At 39.9% G+C, this 23,335-nt stretch overlaps 1 protein-coding gene across 1 annotated transcript in view; it reads left to right on the plus strand.

Annotated features, from left to right (window-relative positions):
* Positions 1-23,335, plus strand: part of MACROD2 (MACRO domain containing 2) — an 886,475-nt gene that overhangs the window by 617,125 nt on the left and 246,015 nt on the right. Inside the window, exon 7 of the mRNA XM_009895432.1 lies at positions 8,565-8,638. Coding sequence (XP_009893734.1) covers positions 8,565-8,638 — 74 coding nt within the window. The remainder of the gene's footprint in view (positions 1-8,564; positions 8,639-23,335) is intronic.

Here is a 23,335-nt window from a genome sequence, read left to right on the forward strand (position 1 = left end):
GACTCCAGCAAGGAGAGGCACACTGAGAATATCTCAACTTCAGGCGAGCCTTCAATTAGAGTTTGCAATCAATTGCGAGATGCATTTCCATATGGAACCCGGCTTTGCAAGGTTCAGGATCATTACTTTATTCCTATTGCTGAACAGCAGATCTCTGGATGCCTAGGCTTCTCTCAGTGCTTAAGAGGCACTGTGTGTCAAGGAGGGCCTGGGATAGTGTCATAAAGGTTAAGCATCACTGCATTGGACCACATTTTTTTTTTTTTTAGAGAAACTACCAGTTTCAGGTGGAATTCAGAGTGTGTGTGGGTGTGGGGGGGGTTGTTTGTTTTTCTCTTGCAGCATTAGCAAGGCACTTCAGGAAGGTAGGATTGATTCCCTACGCATTGCTTCAGTGGAGAAAAACGAGGCATTTTTATTTAAATCCATGGATAGAATAAATGTTTAACCTTGTTGAAATTGTAACTACAATGACGCCAATATCCCATTGCTGTTCAATTCAGTGTATGATGGGGAGATTTCACAGTTGACTAGTGCTTTACACTTTGTTTCAAATTACTTTTGCTGTGTTATGTTGCCACCCTAAAAAAACCAACTTGCTTACTATGTATGGATAAGTAGAAGATGAAATACTCTGCATTAAGGAGCTCATGTACACTTTGAAACCTCTTTCAATTAACGTTTCTCTGTACAGCACTTGTTTCTGGAATAGCAATTCTGGATATGGTGTAGAGTGTGTTTTAAGAAGAATGATGTACTTGAGCTCACAAACAGCTGCATACATGTGTGTAAAGGGCTGTGTAATTTACACAAACATTGCATATAGGCTCTTACAGGTACATTTTATAATTGCGAAACTACCTGCGTAAGTATCTCTCACTTGCATTTGCATTGTATGTACATTCTTTTATGATATGCGAATGCTAATTGCCAGGGTAGTGAGATCTTCTCCCTTTCAGTGTTGTATTTTTCTGCTGTTTCCCCTATTATGCTCAGCTTGAAGCCTTAATGTTCCACATGGGCATTAGAAATACTCTGACAGACAGAAAAGCTCCATCACCTAGCACAGTAAACAGCACAGCTCTGAAGCAGTTTGCTTCCCAGAGAGTCTCCGAGTATTGCTCGCTATATTTTTTTACAAGACTGTTAGAGAACCCATTTATCCATGATGTAGTCTCCCTGCAAGCATACTCCCTATAAATGTTGGAAAAAGAACGAAACCAAAATCTTTACTTAAACCTACTGACTTCTGCAGAAAAGTTAAATTCTTGCAAATATGCAGCTTTCCTGCAGCATCCCGGTGTAATACGTCCTCCAGTAAGGTACTCATAGGGAAGCTCTATTCCTCTTCAGCAGCCCAGGTATAAAAGCATTTTCAGTAGAACTTTTAATCTTTTTTTTTCCTCCCAGTGATAAAAAAAATATCAAACAGCTTGGTAAACTTAAAATCTAGTTTTTCTTTAGTGCAATCCTAAGACCTTGTTAGTGCAAGCCTCTCTATTTGCTCACATGTGCTAAGTAATTATAGTATATGCCTATGTTCAGCTGATGCTTTTAAGACCATTATGTGGCAGATATTTTCCTAATGATATCTGTGTAGTAGAATGTGAAGTGAACCATGGTATGCCATCGGGTGTTTCAGAGAAACAGCAATGACATGGTGCATCTTAGCCAACTTCTTGTAACTGACCTCTCTTCAACTGCAGCCATAAGCTGAATCCATACTTGCAACTCGTACAGAAAAAGCGGCTGAGTTGTAGATGAAGGTGGATTGCTGTGCTGATTGTACGAGAGACCACTGTCGCTCAGCACAGCAATGAGCGTGCACTGGGCGTCTTTTCTGACAAGCCAAGGCTGAGCCAGCCCTCTTGTTAAGAGAGCCAGGGCATCTTGGCCTGCAACTTGTCTTGGTTTTGCTCACTTCCTGAGGTTTATAATGTGCCCTGGTGCCAGCATTGACCCTGGTGGCCTTAGCCAGGGATCTCAGAGTTACCCAGTGCACTTCTGTGGATGAAGAGGAGCTCTCTGTCATTTCAATACTCTACCTGCGTGGTGTCACTGCATCATAGCAGAGACGATCGGTTTCTTGCATTGGCTGCTAGATGCTTATTTTGGGTTTCTTTATTAACTGTCTTCTCCCAGCTGCCTCTTTATCATGTCAGCGATTGAATGCAATTGGCAATCATTCTTCGGGTACTGTATGTATTTTCCTGTTGCTGCTGAATTTTTTTCACTCAAGGAAAATGAAAAGGCATGTTTGCTTGAGAGGAATTGAGAGACGTAATGATTTCTTCAGAAGAATGTTTTGCTTATGCATTTCGAAAATTTCTCATTTTCCCTTGACGTTTTATATGCCTGCTAATTAATTGTTCTAGCATGGTCTATAAGGGATACAGTGGATATATGCAGCTTTGTTTCTTGGGGTAACGAGGGTAACAGAAAGGTTACTAGCTTTTCTCAGTGCTTAATCTTACTGTCTTTCTGAGAGTTACTTTTTGAGAGGACAGCAAATAAGGTTTTCTCTGGCTGAATGAGTTCAATAAGGCAAGGTGGGTTATTTAGCAGAAGATTCATGGCCCTTCTGTTTAGTCTTCAATGCAGCTGATCCAAATGAGGGCAGTTCCTTTCCAGGTTGTGAATGTTCATAAAAATGATCAAGGTAGCAACTTGTCAGCTTGTTTATCATATTGTCATGTGACCATAGTTGTTTTTTTTTTAAAATAATTAAAAAAAAACCCAAACTGCTAAACAATAGCAAACCCTATGCATGTAGGTAGAATACTACCACCTCTGCTTCCAAACAGGCGAGGTATACCATGGTGATGGGAATCAGCCTAGCATGGGTGATTTCATTTTGACTACTAAAATACATCTTTGACAAGATGATTATATGGGATCGGTTGTGAGATTATGCTGCTAGTTTCACAACTGAAGGACAAGTGAATGTATTGAGTAATCCCACCTCAGGCATGCTGGGCTGTGCATCTCATTTGTTTCCTTTATTGTCATAAAGTGATAAGGCTGAAGTGTTATGATTAGTGTGGTGTCAATAGCTAGCCTTAACCCACATGACTATAACGAAGCTCAGTCATTCACATGTCTGTTGTGATTCAGAAAGCATTTTTAAGCCCCAATAATAATATTGGGTTTCTGAAAGTATATGGAATAAATGCTTAGTGCCTTTTTTTAAAGAAACCTGGGAAAAGTTGTTATTTTGCAAACCATTTGGTGCTGATTCCCACAGAGCAAATACTTGATGCATGGTAGAAATACCGTGTCATACTGACTGCAGAGAAGGCCTTTACTACACTTGCACAGTGTCAAAATGTGACTGCTGACCTACCATTTGAAGAGCTTCCTTTACATATTAAACATCATTGACAAATGTCTAAACTAAATAAATGCAAGTTACTACATTTTGACAGCCATGTTGATTAAACAATGGGACCTAGACTTGATTTTAGAACATGGCAACAGTCTGTAAACTGTTGCACCTTGATACAGGCACAAACATGCCAGTGTAGGTATTCTGAGAAAGTATGAGAAACACATAATGCATATTTGTGTTTATGTGCATTTGGCTCTTTTCATCATCCAAAATGAAACCATTAAAACTGGCAAATAAGAATATTAAGATTGTGATGAGCCTTTCAGAAACCTTTCAGAAGGGAGCAGTCTTAAATGAGTGAAAACCTAGCATTTAGTCTGTGCTGCTAACAACAACAACAACAACAAAAAAGATGCTGACCCTTTTTTACCAGGATGAGTTGATTTACGGAAAACATTAGGCATCTCGGTTAAACTGACAAATTATAACATTTACCCCTGCAGCTAGTGAAGTGATTCTCTGGATTGACATTTGCTTGTTAGTATTATAACCAAACTGATATAATCTGTTATCATCATCTTCAGCTGTACCATACTAAAGGTTGATTATTTAGTACTTATGTTTTGTTAATGGGCCTTTCATGGGAAGGTGACATTACCTGATTGTAAGTTGGATATTTTTAATAAGATGCAGCATTGGATTGACACAGTAAGAGACAGTTAAGTTACCAGCATCTCCATACAACTTGGGAGTCCCTTAAATAGACTTCTATTAATTTTATCTTACAAATTCCTTGTTGCTCTGTTATTCATTGAAGAACTTCTAGTATACATTTTTTGGATACTGCACAGACAAATTATACAGTAACAGGCATTCACAATAGTGTGAATGTTTCTCTGCTAAATCCCTCAAGCACAAAAGGCTGAGCATTTACACTAGAGTGTCTAACAACAGGGAATTCATCATATATTTTCTCTATGCTGATGAAACAGGGGGACTTATCTTCTTACTGGTTGCTTTCCAGGGAATAAATACAAAATATAAGTGTAACTTCAACATATCTCTATAGTTATTATCTTTCTTGGTTCTCCTCCACACTCTTCTCTAAAACGGCACATTTATTAAATAGCAAATATTTCAAAATAATTCTGCCAGATCTTATCATGCCTTCTCTGGAAAATTGTGACCGTGATGACTGCAAGGACTTGCACAGTGTACAGCTTGTTTCAGCAGCCATTTCTCAGGTTAGTGTTACAGTTTCCAGGAATAAGGTGGTAACGTCCTGGAAAGAGGAGCAGAGGCTCATAAGTTTGATGACCTTTAAAAGCTTTCATAGGCTGTCACCGTGGGTAGTATCTGTGCAAGGACATACCAAAAGCAGTGGAGTTCAGATGAGGTATATTTTATGTGATAGAAATAGGATGTGTTTTTGTAGTGGGAATACAATGGTGTAGTCATTCATTTTAGGGAGTGAATGTAGTGGTATATACATCTATTAACAACATGAAAGAGGAGGAGAGGAGATTTCGGAATTCGTAACCAGACTGATGCTGGTACCCAAATCTGTGTTAAAGATGACACTGACTTTTCTAAATGCATATACGAAGGCAGCTGTCCTGTCTAGAGTGTTACTTTAGCTGTGTGGCAACTGGGCAAAGACATTGAGAGCTTTTCATAAATTTCCAAGCAAATTACAAAGATTATGGAGTAACAAGTGTTTCTGGAGGCACAGCTGCAATACAGCCTTTTCCCCTATGGCCAGAGGGACAGGCACATGGAAATGGTCAACGCTGACATACTTTCCAGAGTCGGCAGTGTTGAATGACCAGACGAAAGCTCGGCCATGGCCACGCATGCACATGGCATCTCCTTCGCCCACCATGTCTTTCAAACCCTGCAGGACTTTCTGCAGACCCTTGTTCCTACTGACTTGTCAGGCTTGCACCCACTGCGGCATCAGCTGTAATGAATTAAATTACTTTAAAGGAAGGCTCCTGAACTGAGAGGGGCACAAGACATGGTGACTGCTCGCTTCTGGGATTTGCTGTACTTGAAGGGGTGGGAGTAGACCCTGGTAATAGATGGTCAGGTGTGATTAGCAGGCACGGCAAGATGCAGAGGGCTGCAGTAAAATTCCCACTTGCTGAAGCAGCTCTTCAGGAACAAAAAGCCTGCAGTGGTTTCGTGGTGTAGTGAGACTTGTTGCCAAAATGTTGGCTTTGCCACTGGAGGATGTCGGAAGCCCAGCCCAAGTTAGAGGCATGCGTGTGTGGGTAGGTACTCAATTTGCTCCATACCTATCCATGCCGTACAACCTCCCAACCCTCCCTTTTTCTCCAGCCGGATAAACCCAGTGAAGTCCTGCGGAGGCACCGTTTGCCTGTACCTTATGGCTAATGCTTCTTTGCCTTTTTGTGCCCTTGTCCTTTTCAGTATTCTGGAGGAGCACTCACTGCAGTAACACGGGCCAGTGTCACTCTTATTACTTTACCTGTTTTATCTTTTGTGAAATTGAGCCTTTAGCCAGAATTGCCTGAGCTGCTGCTCCAGCAGTCGGTTAACTGTGAGGCTCCTTGAGCTCATTTCTCTCAAGTAATTTGATTCCCACGTGCTCACTGAGATTGCTTTTTCGCTGAAAGGAAAGTGGAGAGAGGGGGGATGGGTGTGTGTATGTGAGAGCAGACCAGAAATGTTATGGCAGACAAATGTAGCTTGGAGATAAAAACAACACAAAAACGTGTTTAAAAAGATCCCATCTCACTTTATCTCCCTTTAACCCAGTCCTATAAAACAAAATGTTTTTCTGTTGGAGAATCAGAGACAGTGTCTTTTGTGCTGGTGCAGGGTATGGAACAGGAGGCTAATTCCATCCTGCTTCTGCATAAAGCCAATAAGGTAATCCTTTCATTAAAATTACTAGAAATGTGTGTAAAATATTAATTAGATTCTTTTTTTTTTTGGTAACTGGTCATAAAAGGCTTCTATGGATTTCAAAATACTTACTGAAATCATACACGGAATTCAAGGCTCTTCGTTTTGGTTGCTGAACTATTCCTTTTACATTGTTGTTACTTAGGAGTAATGGAACACTAGTTTTCTAGATAAGCTTCCATTTAAGAATGGTTAGTATGGCAGCAGTTTTCTCAATAATGTACAATTTATGGAGAGATTTATGATTCTATAAAATTGCCAGCGCTTTATCACAGTTTCGGGCAAATACCCTGCTGCAAGGGAATGAAAACCAAGCCTGAAAAGTTAATCTTGCTGGAGAGAGAATTGTTCTGAAAATAAACCATTCAGTGCGTAAACAATGGTGTATCAATTGTCTGAAATACACATTTCTCCCTCTGCATGGCATTCATTATATTTCCGGGCAGATATACCCCACTCAGGGTACAGAATTTCTATGTTACAAAATCCTGGTTTGTTAGAGAAGATATTACTAATTTGAGCAGACGGTCTGCTTAGAGGTCTGTTACTTCATATGATGAAAATGAGGCTATTGGAAGTCCCTGCTTTGGGTTTTGTTCATGTTCATTAGTTTCTGTCATAAGACATATGCCTTGATGATATCAGCAGCATTATTAAATGTCATAAGAATATATTTTCCCAGCAGCTGTGGAAATATCCACAGTAACACTTGTAGGATCTTAGTTAATTTTCCATCTTGGACTTGGAAAAAAAGATTTAAAAAAAATCTAAAAATACACTACTGAGAAATGCGTACAAAGGAAGCACGTGCTGAATGTCAGTATTATCCAAACATTGACTATTTGACTTGTTACTCATGCTGGATAGTTGTCATCTATCGCCGCAAAACATCCAGCGGCATGCGTACTAAAATCCTTGTAGAGTCCAGTTACAGGCAGTAATATTTTGGGGATGTGACTCGAAGAGGGTGGAGGGATTTTGTTCTTTTTTCTTTTTTTTTTAATATCTAGCAGTGCACAAGTTCTGAATAAGGGTTAAAGAAGATACGAGTTTGGAGGATAATGTGCTAGGTCAAAAAGCTGGACGCATCTACTAATTTTTCCAGTGTCTACATTTCAGTTTATGGTGTGAGGGTGGTATATGACGTGAAAAAAGCTATATATGCCAAGCTGTATGCCAAATTTCATGACTGTTTCTGTCTAGGACTGTTGCTTGTATGCTGTGCCTGGAGCTCCTCCTCTTCAAAGACTTCTATTAATCTAACCTACTGAGAGCTATTCATACAGCTTATGGGTTTTTATTTTTAAATCCTCACGAAAATGATTTGCTGCCCTCAAGTTAGGAATTTAAAGGAAAATTAAATTAAGGCTGCCTAAGTAATGAAAGCGTCTTTAGACTTGATAGATAGAGACCATCAAAGCAAAAAGTCTGTATCCCTGGAAAGATTTCTGATATTGTTTAGTGCTGGGGGGAGTTGCTGTTGCTAGTATATCATGCAGCATCAGGCCTTAAATTCATGTGCTTCTGCCTCATGAATTCTTAAATTTCTAAAGTTGTTTGTTACATCGTACATGATGGAGCAGTGGAACAGGCTGCCCAGAGAGGTTGTGGAGTCTCCCACACCAGAGACATTCAAAACCCATCTGGATGCATTCCTGTCCAACCTGCTCTAGGTGAACCTGCTTTGGCAGGGGGGTTGGAACCAATGATCTCTAGAGGTCCCTTCCCACCCCTAACGTTCTGTGATAAATTAAGAGATTTCCAACTCAAAAACTTCTACCATTATAAGGCCTATGGCGTCGGAGTCAGTGTTGTATAGTTTTACTGACAGATTAAACAAAACAAGCGTTAAGCCCTTATGCCTTAAGTGTCTGAATTTTTCTTGTATGCCATGAAATGTAAGCCTAGTATTTGTTACTATGATATATGTGTTATATTGTTGCCTGCCTGGTGTGACGCATGTATAGCTCGCTATTGTTTCTACTTCTCTTGAGCTGTGAAGCTTTCCTAACTAGAGTTTAAAAAAAAAAAATCCAATAAAACATCACTGGCCCTATTTTCAATTTGTTTAGCTGCAGAAGAAAGGAATTGGTGCTACCTAAAACCTTTATGCAAATCTGTGAAGGGAGTTTACCAATTGTAATCCCAAAATAGTAAAAAATCCAAAAACAACCAAACCCAAACAAACAAAAGGGGGGGGTGGTGGTGGTGAGGGGGAGAAGATAGGGAAATATCCAGATTTTTGGTTTTTTATGTGTAGAAAAATGTGTGCCTTTTATTTATCTCTCATTTCTTCTGTCTTTAGGTTTTCCAAATGAGCCTGCTGCTGTCATTGCCCTTAACACTATTAAGGAATGGTTGAGCAAGAATCATAATGAGGTATGGAATAAAACATAAATTTCCCAAATTTTTAAGATTATGGCCCTTGATTCCAAAACTGTGAAAAGAGTAAACACAGGCTTGAGTCTTGAAGTCTTCTGTTATTTATTATTTAGTCTAAGACCAGTGAAATTGGGTCAGGACAATATAGCTGGGGGAAGATTGTTATATTTAAAAGCTATGCTGGAGTTGAAAGGAAATACCTTTGTTTGAAACTGTACTGTGCCTTTCCTGTGCATTTTAATCTTTCCTGGCAAAGTAAAAGACTATTCTCTTATAATGCTGTTTCGGAGCGTCAGAGTTTTTGTGTAATAATGAAGAGATTCTTGGAAAGGAAATGTATATAACAGTTGTCAGTGGAAACAGCCATGAAAGGTCAGTGGTGTTCTAGGGGTCACTTTACAGTAAAGAGCTGTATGATAGTATTTTCTATGTTTGTTAATTTTCGGTTTGCTTACAGTTAAGTGTTCATTTTCCCTGAAACACTCACTAAATATGTGATACAACTGATTTTTTTAACAGGACTCGTTGTCTTCCAGTGGCAACATGATGGTGATTATTTTTACAAAACAAAAAAGCTTTCAACAGAATGATCTCCATATCCCCCCTTTCTAGTCTTTGTCTTTCTCTGGTTTGAGTTCTTAGCAGGCTGTTAGTTCCTAGTGTTGAATTGGAGAAATGCAACAAAGAAGTGACAGAACAAACAAAATGATCATGATGTCTTAAACTGAAGATGTGCCTGTTTCCTCATGATGACAGCCAGCAGATTTCAGACAGCTAGAGCTGTTCAGTATTTGCCTGAAAATACTTACAGCATCCAGTGGAGAAACACTGGATACAGGGACATAATTAGTAGTATTTTTCCTCCAGCAATATATTCAGGGGGCCTTTTTGTCAAGAGAATGTGATACATGAGAGTATGAATTCAGTTTTATGTGGTTTGTTTTGTTTTTACCAACTTGGAATTGGAAGGAAATGCTATGTTGAGATTTGAATGGTAAATTGGAGTTTTCAAACCTTGTTTCCAAAAGGTACACTAAGGAATGTGTATGTATTTGGACACTGGTTCTTTGTAGCATTGAGCTCTGGGTAGCTTCCTGTGACTTAGTGATCTGAGCAGGGAAGCAGGAGTTCTGGATGCACAGTCTTTGTTAACGCTAGCTGTCATCTTACCAGCCTAGCTCTAGGCTTATATTTTTTGGTCTGTTAGTATGTAATTTTAACCCTTAAGTGTAAAGCTAGAACCTCTGTTTGCACTGCTTTGCCATCTTAAACTTTCTCTTAATTGCATTTTTACCACATATAAATAATAAAAATAATTTTTAAAATAGGCTAAAAATCTTTTTGTGCCTTCATAAGTAAGCTGTTCTCCCTCAAAATCTGGGTATGTATTGTATATACACCCTTTAATTACTTTTAGCAGTATTACAAGAAACCTGACTTCATTTGGTAGACTGCTTATCAAAAGTGTAAAAGTTTTCTCAGTGAAAACTATTTTCTGAAGTATTTTGCTCTATGGTTCAGCCATTGCTTCTCAGTTTTAAGACAGCTTTCACTTTCAGTACACTGAGTCTTCCATTTTTTTCCCTGCTTTTTCTGCTTCTGGCCTGGAAATTCCTGTATGCCCTGTGTGTCACCTTTCCCTCTTTCTTTTAGTGTGTTGTTTCCACATTTTTCTGGTTCCTTCCTTAGACTTCAAGTGAGTTCTTTCCCTTGCTATCGGAAAGCTGCAGGTGTGTTTTGGAGGAGGACTTCAGGTTCACAGCAGATAGTTGTTGAAGTGATGGTGTTTGCCGTGTACGTTCATGACTCTTATCTGAGTTATAATAATTTTTTATGTTTTTTTACCTGAGTTTGTAAAATACTGCTGTATTTATGGTCCACACAGATTAGTGTAAACTATTAACACTGAATATGCACAATTCCACCTTTCTCACTCTGTAACGTATTCCCTTCTAATTCTTGGCTGCCTTGGCCAATGTCCTGTCTTGTTTCCCACAAACTCCAATTTAATCTAAATTCCTTTTAAATAAGAAGCTGTAGTTTGCAGTATTTGGACAATGAAAGGATCCCAGGCTGTTCTGACTACAAAACAATTGTTAATTATCCTACTGAGCTTACATCATAGTTGTTTTCTGAATGTGGACTAGTATAGCTAATAGTTTTTACATTAAATGTTTCCTAACACCCTGAATCCCAAACTCAAAGTTGAGCTCTCATGTTGTTTGATGTGGTTGAAGATGTACATGTGATGCATATCCACGAATATGACAATTCGGAGCTAATCCCCAAAAGCTTTTGTTAATTTTTGGAGGAAGTGGAGTACTAGATTTCAGTCAAGATATGTTTTGAGTGTCCAGTTATCCATAGCTTTGTGCTTTCTTGTACAAAGCTTTCCCTCTTCGTAATGTTTTTCTGCAATCTACTGGGTTGAATTTTAGACTATGGCATACTGGTGTGCTTTACAGGTCTTAAGTAGGTGAGCAGCAAAATAAAAATACTTAACAATTCTATTGAAGGTAGCAGTAACTTAGGCAGTGAAAGGGATCTTTGAGAAGCATACAGTTGATGAGTTGATGATGTTTAATGCGTAAAGCAAGGTGAGCATAGTTCGTCTGGTTTATATGAACTGACGTAGCTCTGCGCCAGGTGTCAATCTAATCCATTTTATGTTGTGTACACTTACTCCCTTGGATTAGATTTTGGGCTTTGGGTAGTAATATTATATGTCGCTTAAACTTTTGCCAGAAGTAGCTGCTCATACAGCAATGGAAATGAAAGGGACTTTCTGTGTCTCAACAATATAGTCTCCTCTTACTGCAGATAACCATATATCACATCATCCCTTCTATAAACTTCTATTGTAAAGATAGAGCTGCTCCCACTACACCCACGGGGTATTTAAATTCACATGTTCTACTCCGGGAGCAAAACCTCTAACGATTTGCCATGAGGCCAGCTTTTCAGAGCGCTGCCCATGTTTCACCCCTGTTATCGCTAACCAGAACCGCTCCCCTGACGCTGGCTGCGCTGTCAAAATGAGTCAGTGTGTCCTGCTAACAGTCTCTCCTGAACGAAAGAGGCTGCCTGCACTTGGCTCTGCCAGAGTTAAATGAATCAAAGGCAGCTTCTTCCCTTCATTCCTCCTTGTGCGCTCTGCCTCGCCTTTGAGAAGGTTCTGCTCCTTTAGTCCCAAAGATGTTTGGCAGCTAGTTATGGTAATATTTGGTACTGGTTGTCCTAAGATCTCAGACTCTGAGTGTAGGATGTGAATTGATTGAATGAATTCAAGAAGTTTTAGTGCAAGATAGAGACCAAAATGATAGTCTGCTCACTAGGAAATTCGCCTACATAACGATACGCTTGGCAAAACCAGATAGGTGAATAAGATGGAAACCTAACAAATTTGTAAGTCTTTTGTTGTGCTCTACAGCAGCAGTGTCTTATCTGCCTTCCTGCATCCCAGGAAACTGTGACAAATTTGTGAAAGATAAGGCAATGTTGTTGTTTTCTCCTTTCTACCTTCCTGTAGTACTTCTCCCCTTTGATGCTATAATGAAGATTTTTATCCATACAGATATTAATTCAAAATATAAATAAATCAGTGGCTATATTCCTTTGTTAGCCTGGGGGCCTGAAAATAAACCTAAATGACTCAGTTCTTGCAAACTGTTAGAGCCCTACTAAGTTCTCTGTCATAGTATTTACAAGAAAAGTGATTTGCATTTAATAAAAGGTTTTCTTATCCAAGTCCATTGTTGTGCTTGACCCCTCAGGTGTTTGCATAAAAACTTATTAGCATGCTTAACTCCGATGTCGCTCAGATGAATGTCTCATTACCATGCAAATGGAGTTAGCTCCTTTCTGAGGTTAATTGTTACAAAGCAACACAGAGAGAAATCTATTGTAATTTACTGAACAGGGAACACCAGCTAGGCCAGGCAGCAGCCCTCATAGCCTAGCAGCCTAAAACTGAACTACATGAAGTCCACTAGGGAAAAGCAAGAGTATTGCAAGTAAGTGGTTTGGACTTAGTTGTATGTAACACACGGCACTGTTCTGGTCTTGAAATGCAACTCTTAGTCAAACTAATTTCTGGCCATGTTTTACACTAAGGTCTGACTGGCAGCCAGAGGGCAAATCTAGTTTAGAAGCTGGTAAATGGTGTTATACTGTACGCGTAGAAATCCCAGGCAAGATCACAAGAATGGCCACAGTCAGCACTACTGGGTTAATTTACTGCAGACCACCTAGACTATCTCTTTAGCGAACTGCATTTTCACATTTCACAAAGTGCACTAAAGGTTTAATAGAATTCTTCAGAGCACAAAATAGAATTGGATCCCATCCTTTAGGAAATTATACACTGGGATTCATTTAAAAATGCACATTAAGCTCTTTGAACAGTTTCAGAATGTTTCTGTGATAATCTGGCAAGGTTTGAGATATTGCCACCTGATTTCCCATAATGGTATCACAAAAGAATTGACACCTTTAAATATTGGATCCCCCACATTTTTGGGGGTGGTGGGGAGAGGGTTATGTTTGGTTTTTTGCAGCAAGTAATTTCAAACATTTGCAATGTTAGAAATTGTAATTTGCTTTTACTTCAGTACCATGCTATGTTTCTCACAAGGGTGAAAAATAAAAAATGCTCAGTGTTTGCCTTACCTTATGTCACTGACATGAAAAGCCTCAGGACTTTTTCACTGCTCAAGAAAAGACTTTAATTTAACAGCACATTTAGTTCAAAGTATTGTTCTTTCTCTTGCACAATATCTCACAACATTTATTACGCACCCCAGTAGAACAACAGCCAGGAAAGTGCGATTGCAATATATGTTCTACTGAAATAACTGATGCAGATTAAAAGCACATAGATGGAAAATAAATCAACACATTCCTGATTCCTTTTCATTAGAATCACTACTGAAGAGAGATTTTTTTCGTATTTTGCCTGAAGTACATGATATTTAGGTCCCTGTGTTTTAGCAAGTAGTTATGTATCATCCCACTGATGGAAAAAAAAAAGAGAAGTTGTACATTTCCAGCAAAACAGGATGAGCAAAATCCTGGTACGGTTGAAATTAGTGCAACTCTGTTTTGGGGGGTTGGGAGGGGGCAGGGTCCCACTTGCTATACTTCTCATGACAAAAATTTTCAGGAGGAAACACCTGGTTGTCAAGCTAGGCACTCCACAACATGGGTGCCCCTGGACCTGTGCTTTGTTTTGTACTGTGGTTTGTCCAAATCACAATGATATTTTCCACTGCTGGGATAGTTTAAGTGGAATTACCTTTCCCGTGCACTGATTCCATATGCACTTGTGCCTTGGTGGCATGAAGGGGTTGTGCTGAACTTGCCTTGAGGAACTTGTATCCTGCTAATAAAAGCTGTGTGAGCAATTGAGTTTCTAAGGATGGGGAGGGTGTGTAGGAATTAGAGGAAGGGAAGTTCTGTGATGAGAAAGCAGAGCTTCAGGGGTTATGCTGTTTTCCTTGTCCCCAGAGAGCTTGTCACCCTGATGGTGACACCAGCAGGTGTCTCCTGATCAGGAAGGGCCAGACTAGGGCTTTGAGGGAGCAGCTGTCTCAAGGGGTAAGATGCAGCTGAGAGGTCCAGCAGGACTTAAACCAGCTGCGCTGTGCGTTGGCCTCCCAGGCCTGCTTGAGGCATCTTGGCTCAAAAGAGTTATTGTTGTTGTAATAAAAAGAGCACTGGTCTTAGGTGTCTGAGGGAGGACAGGACTGCTGCATGGGCCGGCAGGACCCACAGGAGAGCCATTGGCCTCCGGAGGGGTATCTATGTGCCAGGCAGGACATCCCAAGCACCTAAAATGGTGGTAGGTACTGATATGCCTACTTAAGAGAGCAGTAGGTGTCTTCCAGGACAGCCACTGCCTGGTAGGACAGAGCAAAGGGTGTTGCTACTGTTCTCTATTGCACAAGGCAGGGTAGTGCAGGTGTGCCTCCATGAGCTTTATTTTGAGGTAAACTGACATGATCACGACTTTGTGTCAGGTGCGGTGCCCTGCAGGTAAGCGTGACACTCCATGGTATCCATTTGGGTGGAGTATCTGGCAGTATCTACGCTGTGCAGTGTTACGTTATGTAGGCATATACCTAGGAGGTGTAAGGCAGCAGGCTAGGAACATTTCTTTTGTGTCTCCTTCCAAAATTGGGTCATGCAGCTAACAAAATGTTGCTTTTACCTCTGAGCCCATGAAAACATCAGGGCCACCCAATTTCAGTATTTCTGTGGACTGCTTGCCTGAAAGATTTTGTTGTTTGTTTGTGTTGTGGGGTGTTTTAACTTTCTCTTTCCTCCTCCCTTTGGTGGTCTTGGCAACCCAATTTTGGCTCTTGGTTCTTTAGAGACAATTAAACAAAGTGGCATCTTGAGATGAGGCCTTGTCTTTATCTCTACAGAAGGATGTAGGTAAAGACAGTGTGTCTTGGAAAATGTTGGTTTCCTTTATATTTCCCTAGGCAGAACAATTAAGTTTCGATGTTTATTCCGAAAAGGAGTGGAGTAGCTAGCTGAAAATATTTAATGAAAGCAAATTTTTTTTAAAAAAACCTAACTAATGCAAACAACTCTCCTCCCAAGATAGTATTACTTTTGGTTTTGCTTGGGTAGTTTTCATGCTTACAGTTTTACAGTTGTCAACAATACTATACATGATTTTGAAAAATGTATATGTATTTATGCCTAAGGTGATATCTTCTATGACAAGTTTGGGCCTGCAGTGACATGTATTTATTTTAAAGTATGTTTATTACTCAAATAAAGCTCTAAAAACACAGGTCTTGATTGAGGCCACTGACAGATCCTCAAGGACAGTAAGGGTGCTGATAAAAATTCAGGCGGCTATTTTGGTAGCTCTTATATGCCAGTATCATTTGATTAACATAATCTCTTCCCCTCCCCCAGCACCGTTCTCTTGGGTAGGTTAAAAAATGATCTCCTTTCTATTTCTACATTCTAATTAGGTGGTAATCATATGCTGCTCTGATTGAAATGAAAATCAGCCATCATGCCACTGTCATCTAGCTGAAGTCGAGGAAAAAATGCTTTTCAACTTGTGCAAAATTAAAATGATTTACTTGCTCTGTGTAGCTGCTCTCTCACTGGGCTCAAAGAGATTCAGTGCTGTCCCCAAAGCCCAAACCTAACTACCATCCCAACAGACAAGTCATTTTCTAAAATGATAAGTAAGCTGCCGAGGCAGCGATGCTTCCTTACGTGTTCTTCAGGCTGCTATCTGGGTAGAAGGCTGATAAAGCAAAGCAGACAAAGCCTATATTCATTACACATGATACTTTATTTATTAAACTTAAAAAGCTTTTGTTATTTTTGATACAGCTATTGAGAGATCAAGGCAGGAAGGCATCCCTCTTGGAAAGAAATATTAGACCTCGTGATTGCTGTGAATGTCCCATGTGATCAGTGTTCCATGTGACCAGTTTCTATGTTACTCATTGTGACTCAAATAAAAGGGGGGGGGGAGTTGGAAACATGGCTTCCTGTCACCCTTTCCCCCTAAAATTTGTTGAGGATCAAGGAAATGCACTTCTATGCATATTGTAGATGTTTTCAATGAATACATCTTTGTAAAGATTTATATACACTTAGTGTACTGCGTAAATAATGACTCCTGTAACTTCGTTACAGCTAATGAGTGTCACTAGTACAAGACAGGTCTCTGCATGGCTCTTTTGTATTTACGGTAGTTAACTATCTAATAATTGAAATTTGTCAAAGCATGTTTTTCTATCCTTATAATTTGATGGCAGTTATGAGAACACAAACCTGAATAGCTCAAATTCTACAGGCATGTCACTATGTTAACAAAATTGTCACTAGTTCAGGGTTGAGATTTTGTCTTGTGTCTTTGATTATTTTTTTTTCCTCCTGATTTCTGTACATTTGGAGGGGCCTGGGTACTGCAATGAGCTGTGTGAAAAGACCTTAAATAAATAGAAACAATATTACATTTCTTATTTCTTTCCTGTTACTTCTTGCATGACAAAAAAGATCATAACATCCCTTTATTTCAGTACTGGCTTTCAGCTGGAAATCCCAGTAATTTGAACTGGCTTGTTAAGTCAGCCCAATGCAGAAGAGGTCCAGCCTTCATTTTGGGTAGATTGTTATTGTTGCCCTTCTGGACACACTGATCTTTAAATTGGCTTGTGCTCCTCGCCCCATGGGTACACAGGAATAAATAGACAAATGAGGAATAGCAACCCGTGTATCTCTAGTGAGATACATGGATAAAATAGTTCGTGAGTAAAAGAGAAATTGCTGTTACTATCTTTATTTTGCGTTTGAGCTCTTCGTGTTAATAGATCTGTTGTGATTTATGTTTTGCTATACTTTCATGTCCAGCTGAACTGTATCTGTGGATTACAGCTGGATCCTAGCAGGAATTGAGCTGAGGTGGGGTAAGGAGGAGGAGAGGCAGGAGAAGGTTTGCCTTTGGCTCTGTAGAGGTTTGCAAGGAGACTCCCATCATGAAGACAAACTTTTGGGAGATTCTCACAGTGGAAGCTGTCTGCTGAGGACAGGTATGGCCAGGCAGTCACCAGCAGCGTATAAACCGGGTGGCCAGCTGAAGTCTGTCCCTGATGCCAGTCAGCCACCCACACCTCATCAGGGTGCTGGCAGAAACCAGGGGAAGGTCCCCTTGCCTTGGCCTCAGGATGGGTAGCCCATTGCCCACCCTTCTGCTCCGCAGCCACAGCATGTGGAGGATGTCTTTGTTTTGGGGGTTTCTTTCGGCCGCAGGGTTTTCAGTTCTCTGAACGGACTCTCGGGTGACATGTTCATCGATCTTTGCAGACAAGAAACGTCTGCCCATGTGACCTGGGCCTCTCCGTGTGCCCTGCAGGTGCTTTAGCTGTGCAGCCCAGCATGTGCTGGAAGCACGCGCGGTCAGGGTGGACGGCTACCAGCTGACGGCTGCGCTTCATGCCCAGCCGCAGCACACAATGCGGTGCTAAGTGAAGCTGCTCTGCTGGCATGGGCAGCGGCCCTTCCACACGAGCCAAGAGCACATGCTTTGTTTTGCTGGCACTTTCCTGGCATCCTGCAGAGCGTACGATGTCTGCTTTTTGGTGTTCTGTTTCCAATAAACTCACGTAGCTGTTTTGCTTCTGGAAAGCTGCCACTTCTGTTCGATTTAAATTCAGTTCGGTTGCCTACAATTTTCCCCAGAGCAGAATGTCTAGTATGGCATGTGAGGGTGAAATAATAATAAAATGTAAAAATACACTAGGTGAGTCTCATGCATTGGATGACCCTACAAGGGACCAAACTGGTACAAGCTTAGCTAACTATAAAGGGAATATTTTGTTAAGTTTTATTCTGTCTTCCCATCTGAGGTTTTATCTGGCAAACTTCTACCATCATCTCTGAGCATGTTGGCCATCAACAGCAGGCCACAATCAAATCTATACAGAATGAAACCCGTGTGGATTCTTATAGCCGGAGTGCATTCCCTATGAGGAACAAAATGAGTTTATTGCTGCTAGACTACAGCATCTTGTCATATAGTCTGAGATATATGATTCTGACATTTAATAGGTTAGATTATATTGGCCACATACTTCATAGGTTCTGTATCATACTGTATTCCTGGGAAGGTGAAAAATGGGTCTGTCTATTATATATGAAATGACAGAACAGATGAGAAGAGCACTGTGGATGTGAGGGAGCATTGACAATAGGGACCTGTGGAAACATGGGAATGACTGACGGGCTTCCAAGATAAAATACCTGATAATACAGAGCAGCTTGCTTAAATTCAAACATGAGCACAGTTTAAGGATGTTTATCACCTTCCTACTTTGACTTTAGGACAGATTATGTGATTCTTTCATTTATTTGGGATTAATGAAAAAATGAAGAATAAATAAGATGAGCTATGAAATTCTTTACTTCAGTAGGAATAAATAGTGCTTCCTGAGAAGAGTTTTTGAGCAAAGGCTACAAAAAGACTTGTTCAGGTTCTCACCTTGCTCTTAACCCGATCTCTCATGAGATGACAGAGTGAAGGTTAATTTTTACTAGCATAGGCTGTTTACAGCTACTAAATCTAAATTGGATTTGTCTTTTCCTTTTTTTACATTTAAAAAAAAGGATGAATGTACTTTGGGACTAGTAAAATAACTGGAAAATTATCAGTGGTTAAGAAGACAAATACTGACTGAGGGTTGCAGCAGAATTAAGTACGTTTAAAAGCAGTATCATTTTACAGTTGAAATAAAAGTCACCATGGCACAGACTGTAGATTTGACTTGCAGTTATGCCTTGTAGATGACCAGGTTGCCATTGCCCATGTTTCTCTGCTCTTCTGTCTCTTCGTCCTGATTCAGGAGTGCATTTTAGTATTACCAGAACTGAATTTGGGATGCTTTTCTGAACCGGAAGTACTGAACTTTTCTGAGCCGGTATATTTGTCTTGTCTTTGCTATTAGACTAAAAATACCATGTGCTAATACACTGCTGTACTCTATAGTACTGCAGTCTGAAATAAAATCCTAAGAACCAGCTGTTACATGTTCATCCACATGATCAATGCACAATAAACCCGGGGGGATAGATGTCTTTCTAATTTCTCCCCTTTGCAAGAAACTAGGGTCTTTCATGAGCCCATCTCCAAAAGTCCTGGATTTGATGAGGTGTGAGGAAGGGATTTTCGGGTTCTGTATTCTTTTCTGGATCCTTCCATCCAGCTTTTCCACACACTTGCCAGGGACTATGTATTTAAGCTTCAGTCCAGATACATGTTCTCAGGTCAGGGGAAAGGGTTTTATATGCGACTTTCAGCCTCTTCTGCTGGAAATGTCACCTTTCATTTAGAGTCCCTTTGGATTTTGTAAGCCAGAAGGTTAAAAAGCCTGAGTCTTCTATTGCATATTCATAGTCTTATCCTTTAGTTGAGATGTTAATGTATAACTGTTGTTTTATTGCTAAAATACAGCATATTTGAATAATTTCATTAGGTCTTTTTTACTTTCACCTTGTTTTGCAAGAGTACGTGTCAAATGTCTTTTCCATGTGTGGAAAAAGTCTTTGAAGTTGCACTGCTGCTTACTGTTTTGAAGAGAACGCACAAACCTTACCCTAATGTGAAAGAAACTTATCACATAGCACTTTGAATCTCCTGAATTTAATCTCAGATGATAACCTCTTCCCTGTGGACATTTAAACAAACATCTTCCTTTGGGACTGCACACTAATAATATACGGTCTGTATGATGATAACCTCATGATGGGGAAGTGTTTCAAAAGGCACAATAGAAATTACATGCTTAAGTCCTGCTGGCTTTCACTGTGACTCTGTTGCCTCACCGCTCTGTGTTCCCTGTTAAAATCGCTCCCTACAGACACCATATTAAGTTCATTAATATTTCCAAAGCCAATATATTTCCCTTCAGACAGTTGAGGCACAACTGCCCTTGATTTTTTTGTTGGATTATATGAACACTGACACAGTCTTATATAGCATTAAGTGCAATATCTAATTAATATGCATACTTATATTTGTAGAAAACCCTAGGCATTTTTTTCCCCAGTGTGATTTTTATGGGGCTTATCATATGAGAATAAAATTTCATTGTAACTACAGGCTGCTTGTGCGTATATGCTCCTCAGGATGGGGTCTGAGTCTTCATGGGAATTTGGAAAGTGCCTGGAATGCTGTTGGTACAGAAGCTCCTTATCAGCAAGGTGGACTTGCATATATAAGAAACTGCAATATCACAGATTATCAAAGACACTTGTCATTCAAAGCTCTGTGTGTAAATGCAGAGGGTAAGCTTCTATAGACTAACACTAGTCCTCAAAGTCCCTAAATTTTACCAGAGTGAGCATTTTTGTGGTGAGAGATTTTTTGCATCACAGTTACTAACAAGGAAGGGCAGACATTAGTATCTTTAATGATGGCAGTGTTGGTTACTGTGGGTACATAAAAAGGCTGAATTAGCTCCCCTGTTGAAAGCACAAGTATTTACAGAAAATATAGTTGTATATTTACTAGTGCTTGTGTTGTTGTGAGCATGGTGTTTCAGATTTTGCAAGGCTCACTTTGAGGCGGAGATGTATTTGAGGGACAATCTCATCACATGCCATTTATAGCCATGGTATTACAGAAATAAATCTAACTTGTACGATGCCTCCAAATAGTGGAAGCTGAGAGGGAAATAAGTAACTAAGATTTTTTTTTTTCAGAGACTAAGAGAATAAAGAACAGATAAGTATTGCTTTAATGCCAGATTGCTCAGTGCACTGGGATTTCCACGTAAATGGTCAGTAACCTGTGTTTATCGGCAATTTATGACTATATTCTATGTTTTGTATGTGGGGAAACAGGGATCCTGCTGTGGTCTGATGAGCAAATGTGATGATGATGTGGTCTGGCAAAAGAGGGCAGATGTTGAGCTGTGGATAGCCATGAAGAGCAGGTATGTGTATTCCCTTTGGTCAGGACTAGGAGTAGAGAGGAGCAAGGTAGGCTGACACTGTCTTTTACCTAGAGTATTGCGGGAACTTCAGGAGTGAAGTGCTGAGAATCTATTTGATCTGGTTTCTTAGTTCCCAGATAACCTTAGTTGAAAGGGAGACTTGCAATAGACCTTGAAAGTGCAGCACTAGCTACTGGGTTTTCTGAAGCTTGCTGGTGGAAAAGTTGATTTTTGGATGTCCTACATATCCAGAACAGTTGCATAGGGTAAAAACGAACTCCTGATACAGGAATCTGGCAGGTTCAGTACGTCTTGCTCTCCCCTCATTTTTACCTTCTTTCCCTTTGTGATTTTTCCCTTTCAGTCATCCCTGTTCTGCCCCCTGCATGAGTGGTGAACTTGTCTCTTTATATTCTGCTCTATTGCCTGGGCATTTAACTAAGTGCTTTGGATCAAGAGAGAGGAAACAAAGACTGTACCTCTGCTCTGGGTCTATCTTGTGTGTTGCAGCTGTTGTTTTTAGGTAGGGATTTCAAGTCCAGCTGCTCCTTATTGACCCTGTGGGAAGTGGCAGGTTGAATCAATTATTTGACATGCATGTTCTCTGTTGGCAGGATTCTCGAGAGCCTTATAATGGCACAAATGATGTTACTTGCTAGTGCAAAAGAAAGTTACAATTGGGTATAGCAATTAATATGCAATTAGGAAGGCATTCTTTTTTCTTTCCAAGTATTTTTTTTTCCCCAGTTATTTTTAGATTTGAATTGACTGAATAATTGAAGAATTCCTTTTGGAAAGGAGGAGGGGAGGTAGTGTTTTTTTCTGCATTAGCTTTGATTTTTCCTCCTGGAAGGACACAGAGAAGCACAGACAGCTGTTATTTAAAACAAAATTGAACATGAAATGCTATCAAACCATTTACTATCTCTGAACTGTAACACAGCAGTCCTACGTTTTAATGATGTGCTGTTTATTATGCACTGCATTACTGCTCAAACTTATATTTGTTTAGAAAAGTAATGAGATTTCAACGTAATTACAGTGTATCTCTAGAAATAGTCTATATGTGCCAGCTGAGGTATTTTGGTAATTTACTGATTTTGCCACCCAAGACAGTGACACTGCCCGACAGGATGAGAGGAGGAAGGGTTTTGAAGGCTGTTGGGCTGTGGATGTGTTGAGATGTCAGCATTATCAGAAATGACAACGTCTGTGAGCAAAAGAACAGAGCAATCACAAACCCCCTTCAGCCTTTGGCACCACCGCTGACACTGCCAACAAGGGTGTCAATTTGTGCCAGCTCCTGGAACATTTTTTTTTTTTGTGATGATGATGCCTGTTGCTTTGGAACTGGATCGAGATGATCGGTGCATTTCATACAGGCCACCAAGCAGCCCCAGCTGCTATCTGCTTTCAGACACGCATCACCTGGACTGTGTTTGACCCAATGATGTACAAGCCAAAAAGGCTTTATTTTTTATAATAGTGTCAAGAGCTGTCACATCCCAGTTTTCAACTAGATTAATTAGCACCCATGTGAGTAATTCCATACACAGTCATTTAGAGCTGTTACCTTTTTTCCAGGTTATTTTCTTCTAAATGCTCTAGAAAGTGGTTAATCAAAACATCTATGAATGTAAAGCCATAGGTGGTGTATAATTTATAAAGCTTCATCAAATAAATGAAAATATATGACAAGTATAGGGTTTTGCTGGCTGGGTGGCCTCTGTAGGCTGTTGCTAAAAGAGGTCAAATTGGATCTGTGAACTTAAAACCACAGCTATACTAATTAATGTGATAGGAAAATGTTAGGAAATGCAATATAATTATTCATAAAACTGGGTCATAATTTCTTTTTCAGTTACTCTTCTAGCATGTTGCCGCACCACAGTGCTTTCCATTAATAATGAAGACATTTTGGAGAAATAGTATTAGCGGCTGGTTGACTGTAGTTAATTGACATATTATTGTATTCCAGCACATTCTGTCAGGGACTGCTGTGAGTGGCTTAAAGGCTTCTAGGGAGAAATAAAGCAGAGATAACCAAAGAAGTTGTTTTAACTTAACAGGTCTCAGACTCTGTATACTGTGATTCTAGGAGGCAATTTACTAAAATATGTAGAGAATTTTGATTTAGAAAATAATGATGTAATGGACTTAATAAATTTTGTCTGTGGGAATAGCACAGAAGCTCCTGTAGGAGAGGGCAGTGCGCTGAGCCTTCGGA

This window comes from Charadrius vociferus, unplaced genomic scaffold, assembly GCF_000708025.1.
Source record: "Charadrius vociferus isolate BGI_N301 unplaced genomic scaffold, ASM70802v2 scaffold112, whole genome shotgun sequence".
NCBI classification, from domain to species: domain Eukaryota; kingdom Metazoa; phylum Chordata; class Aves; order Charadriiformes; family Charadriidae; genus Charadrius; species Charadrius vociferus.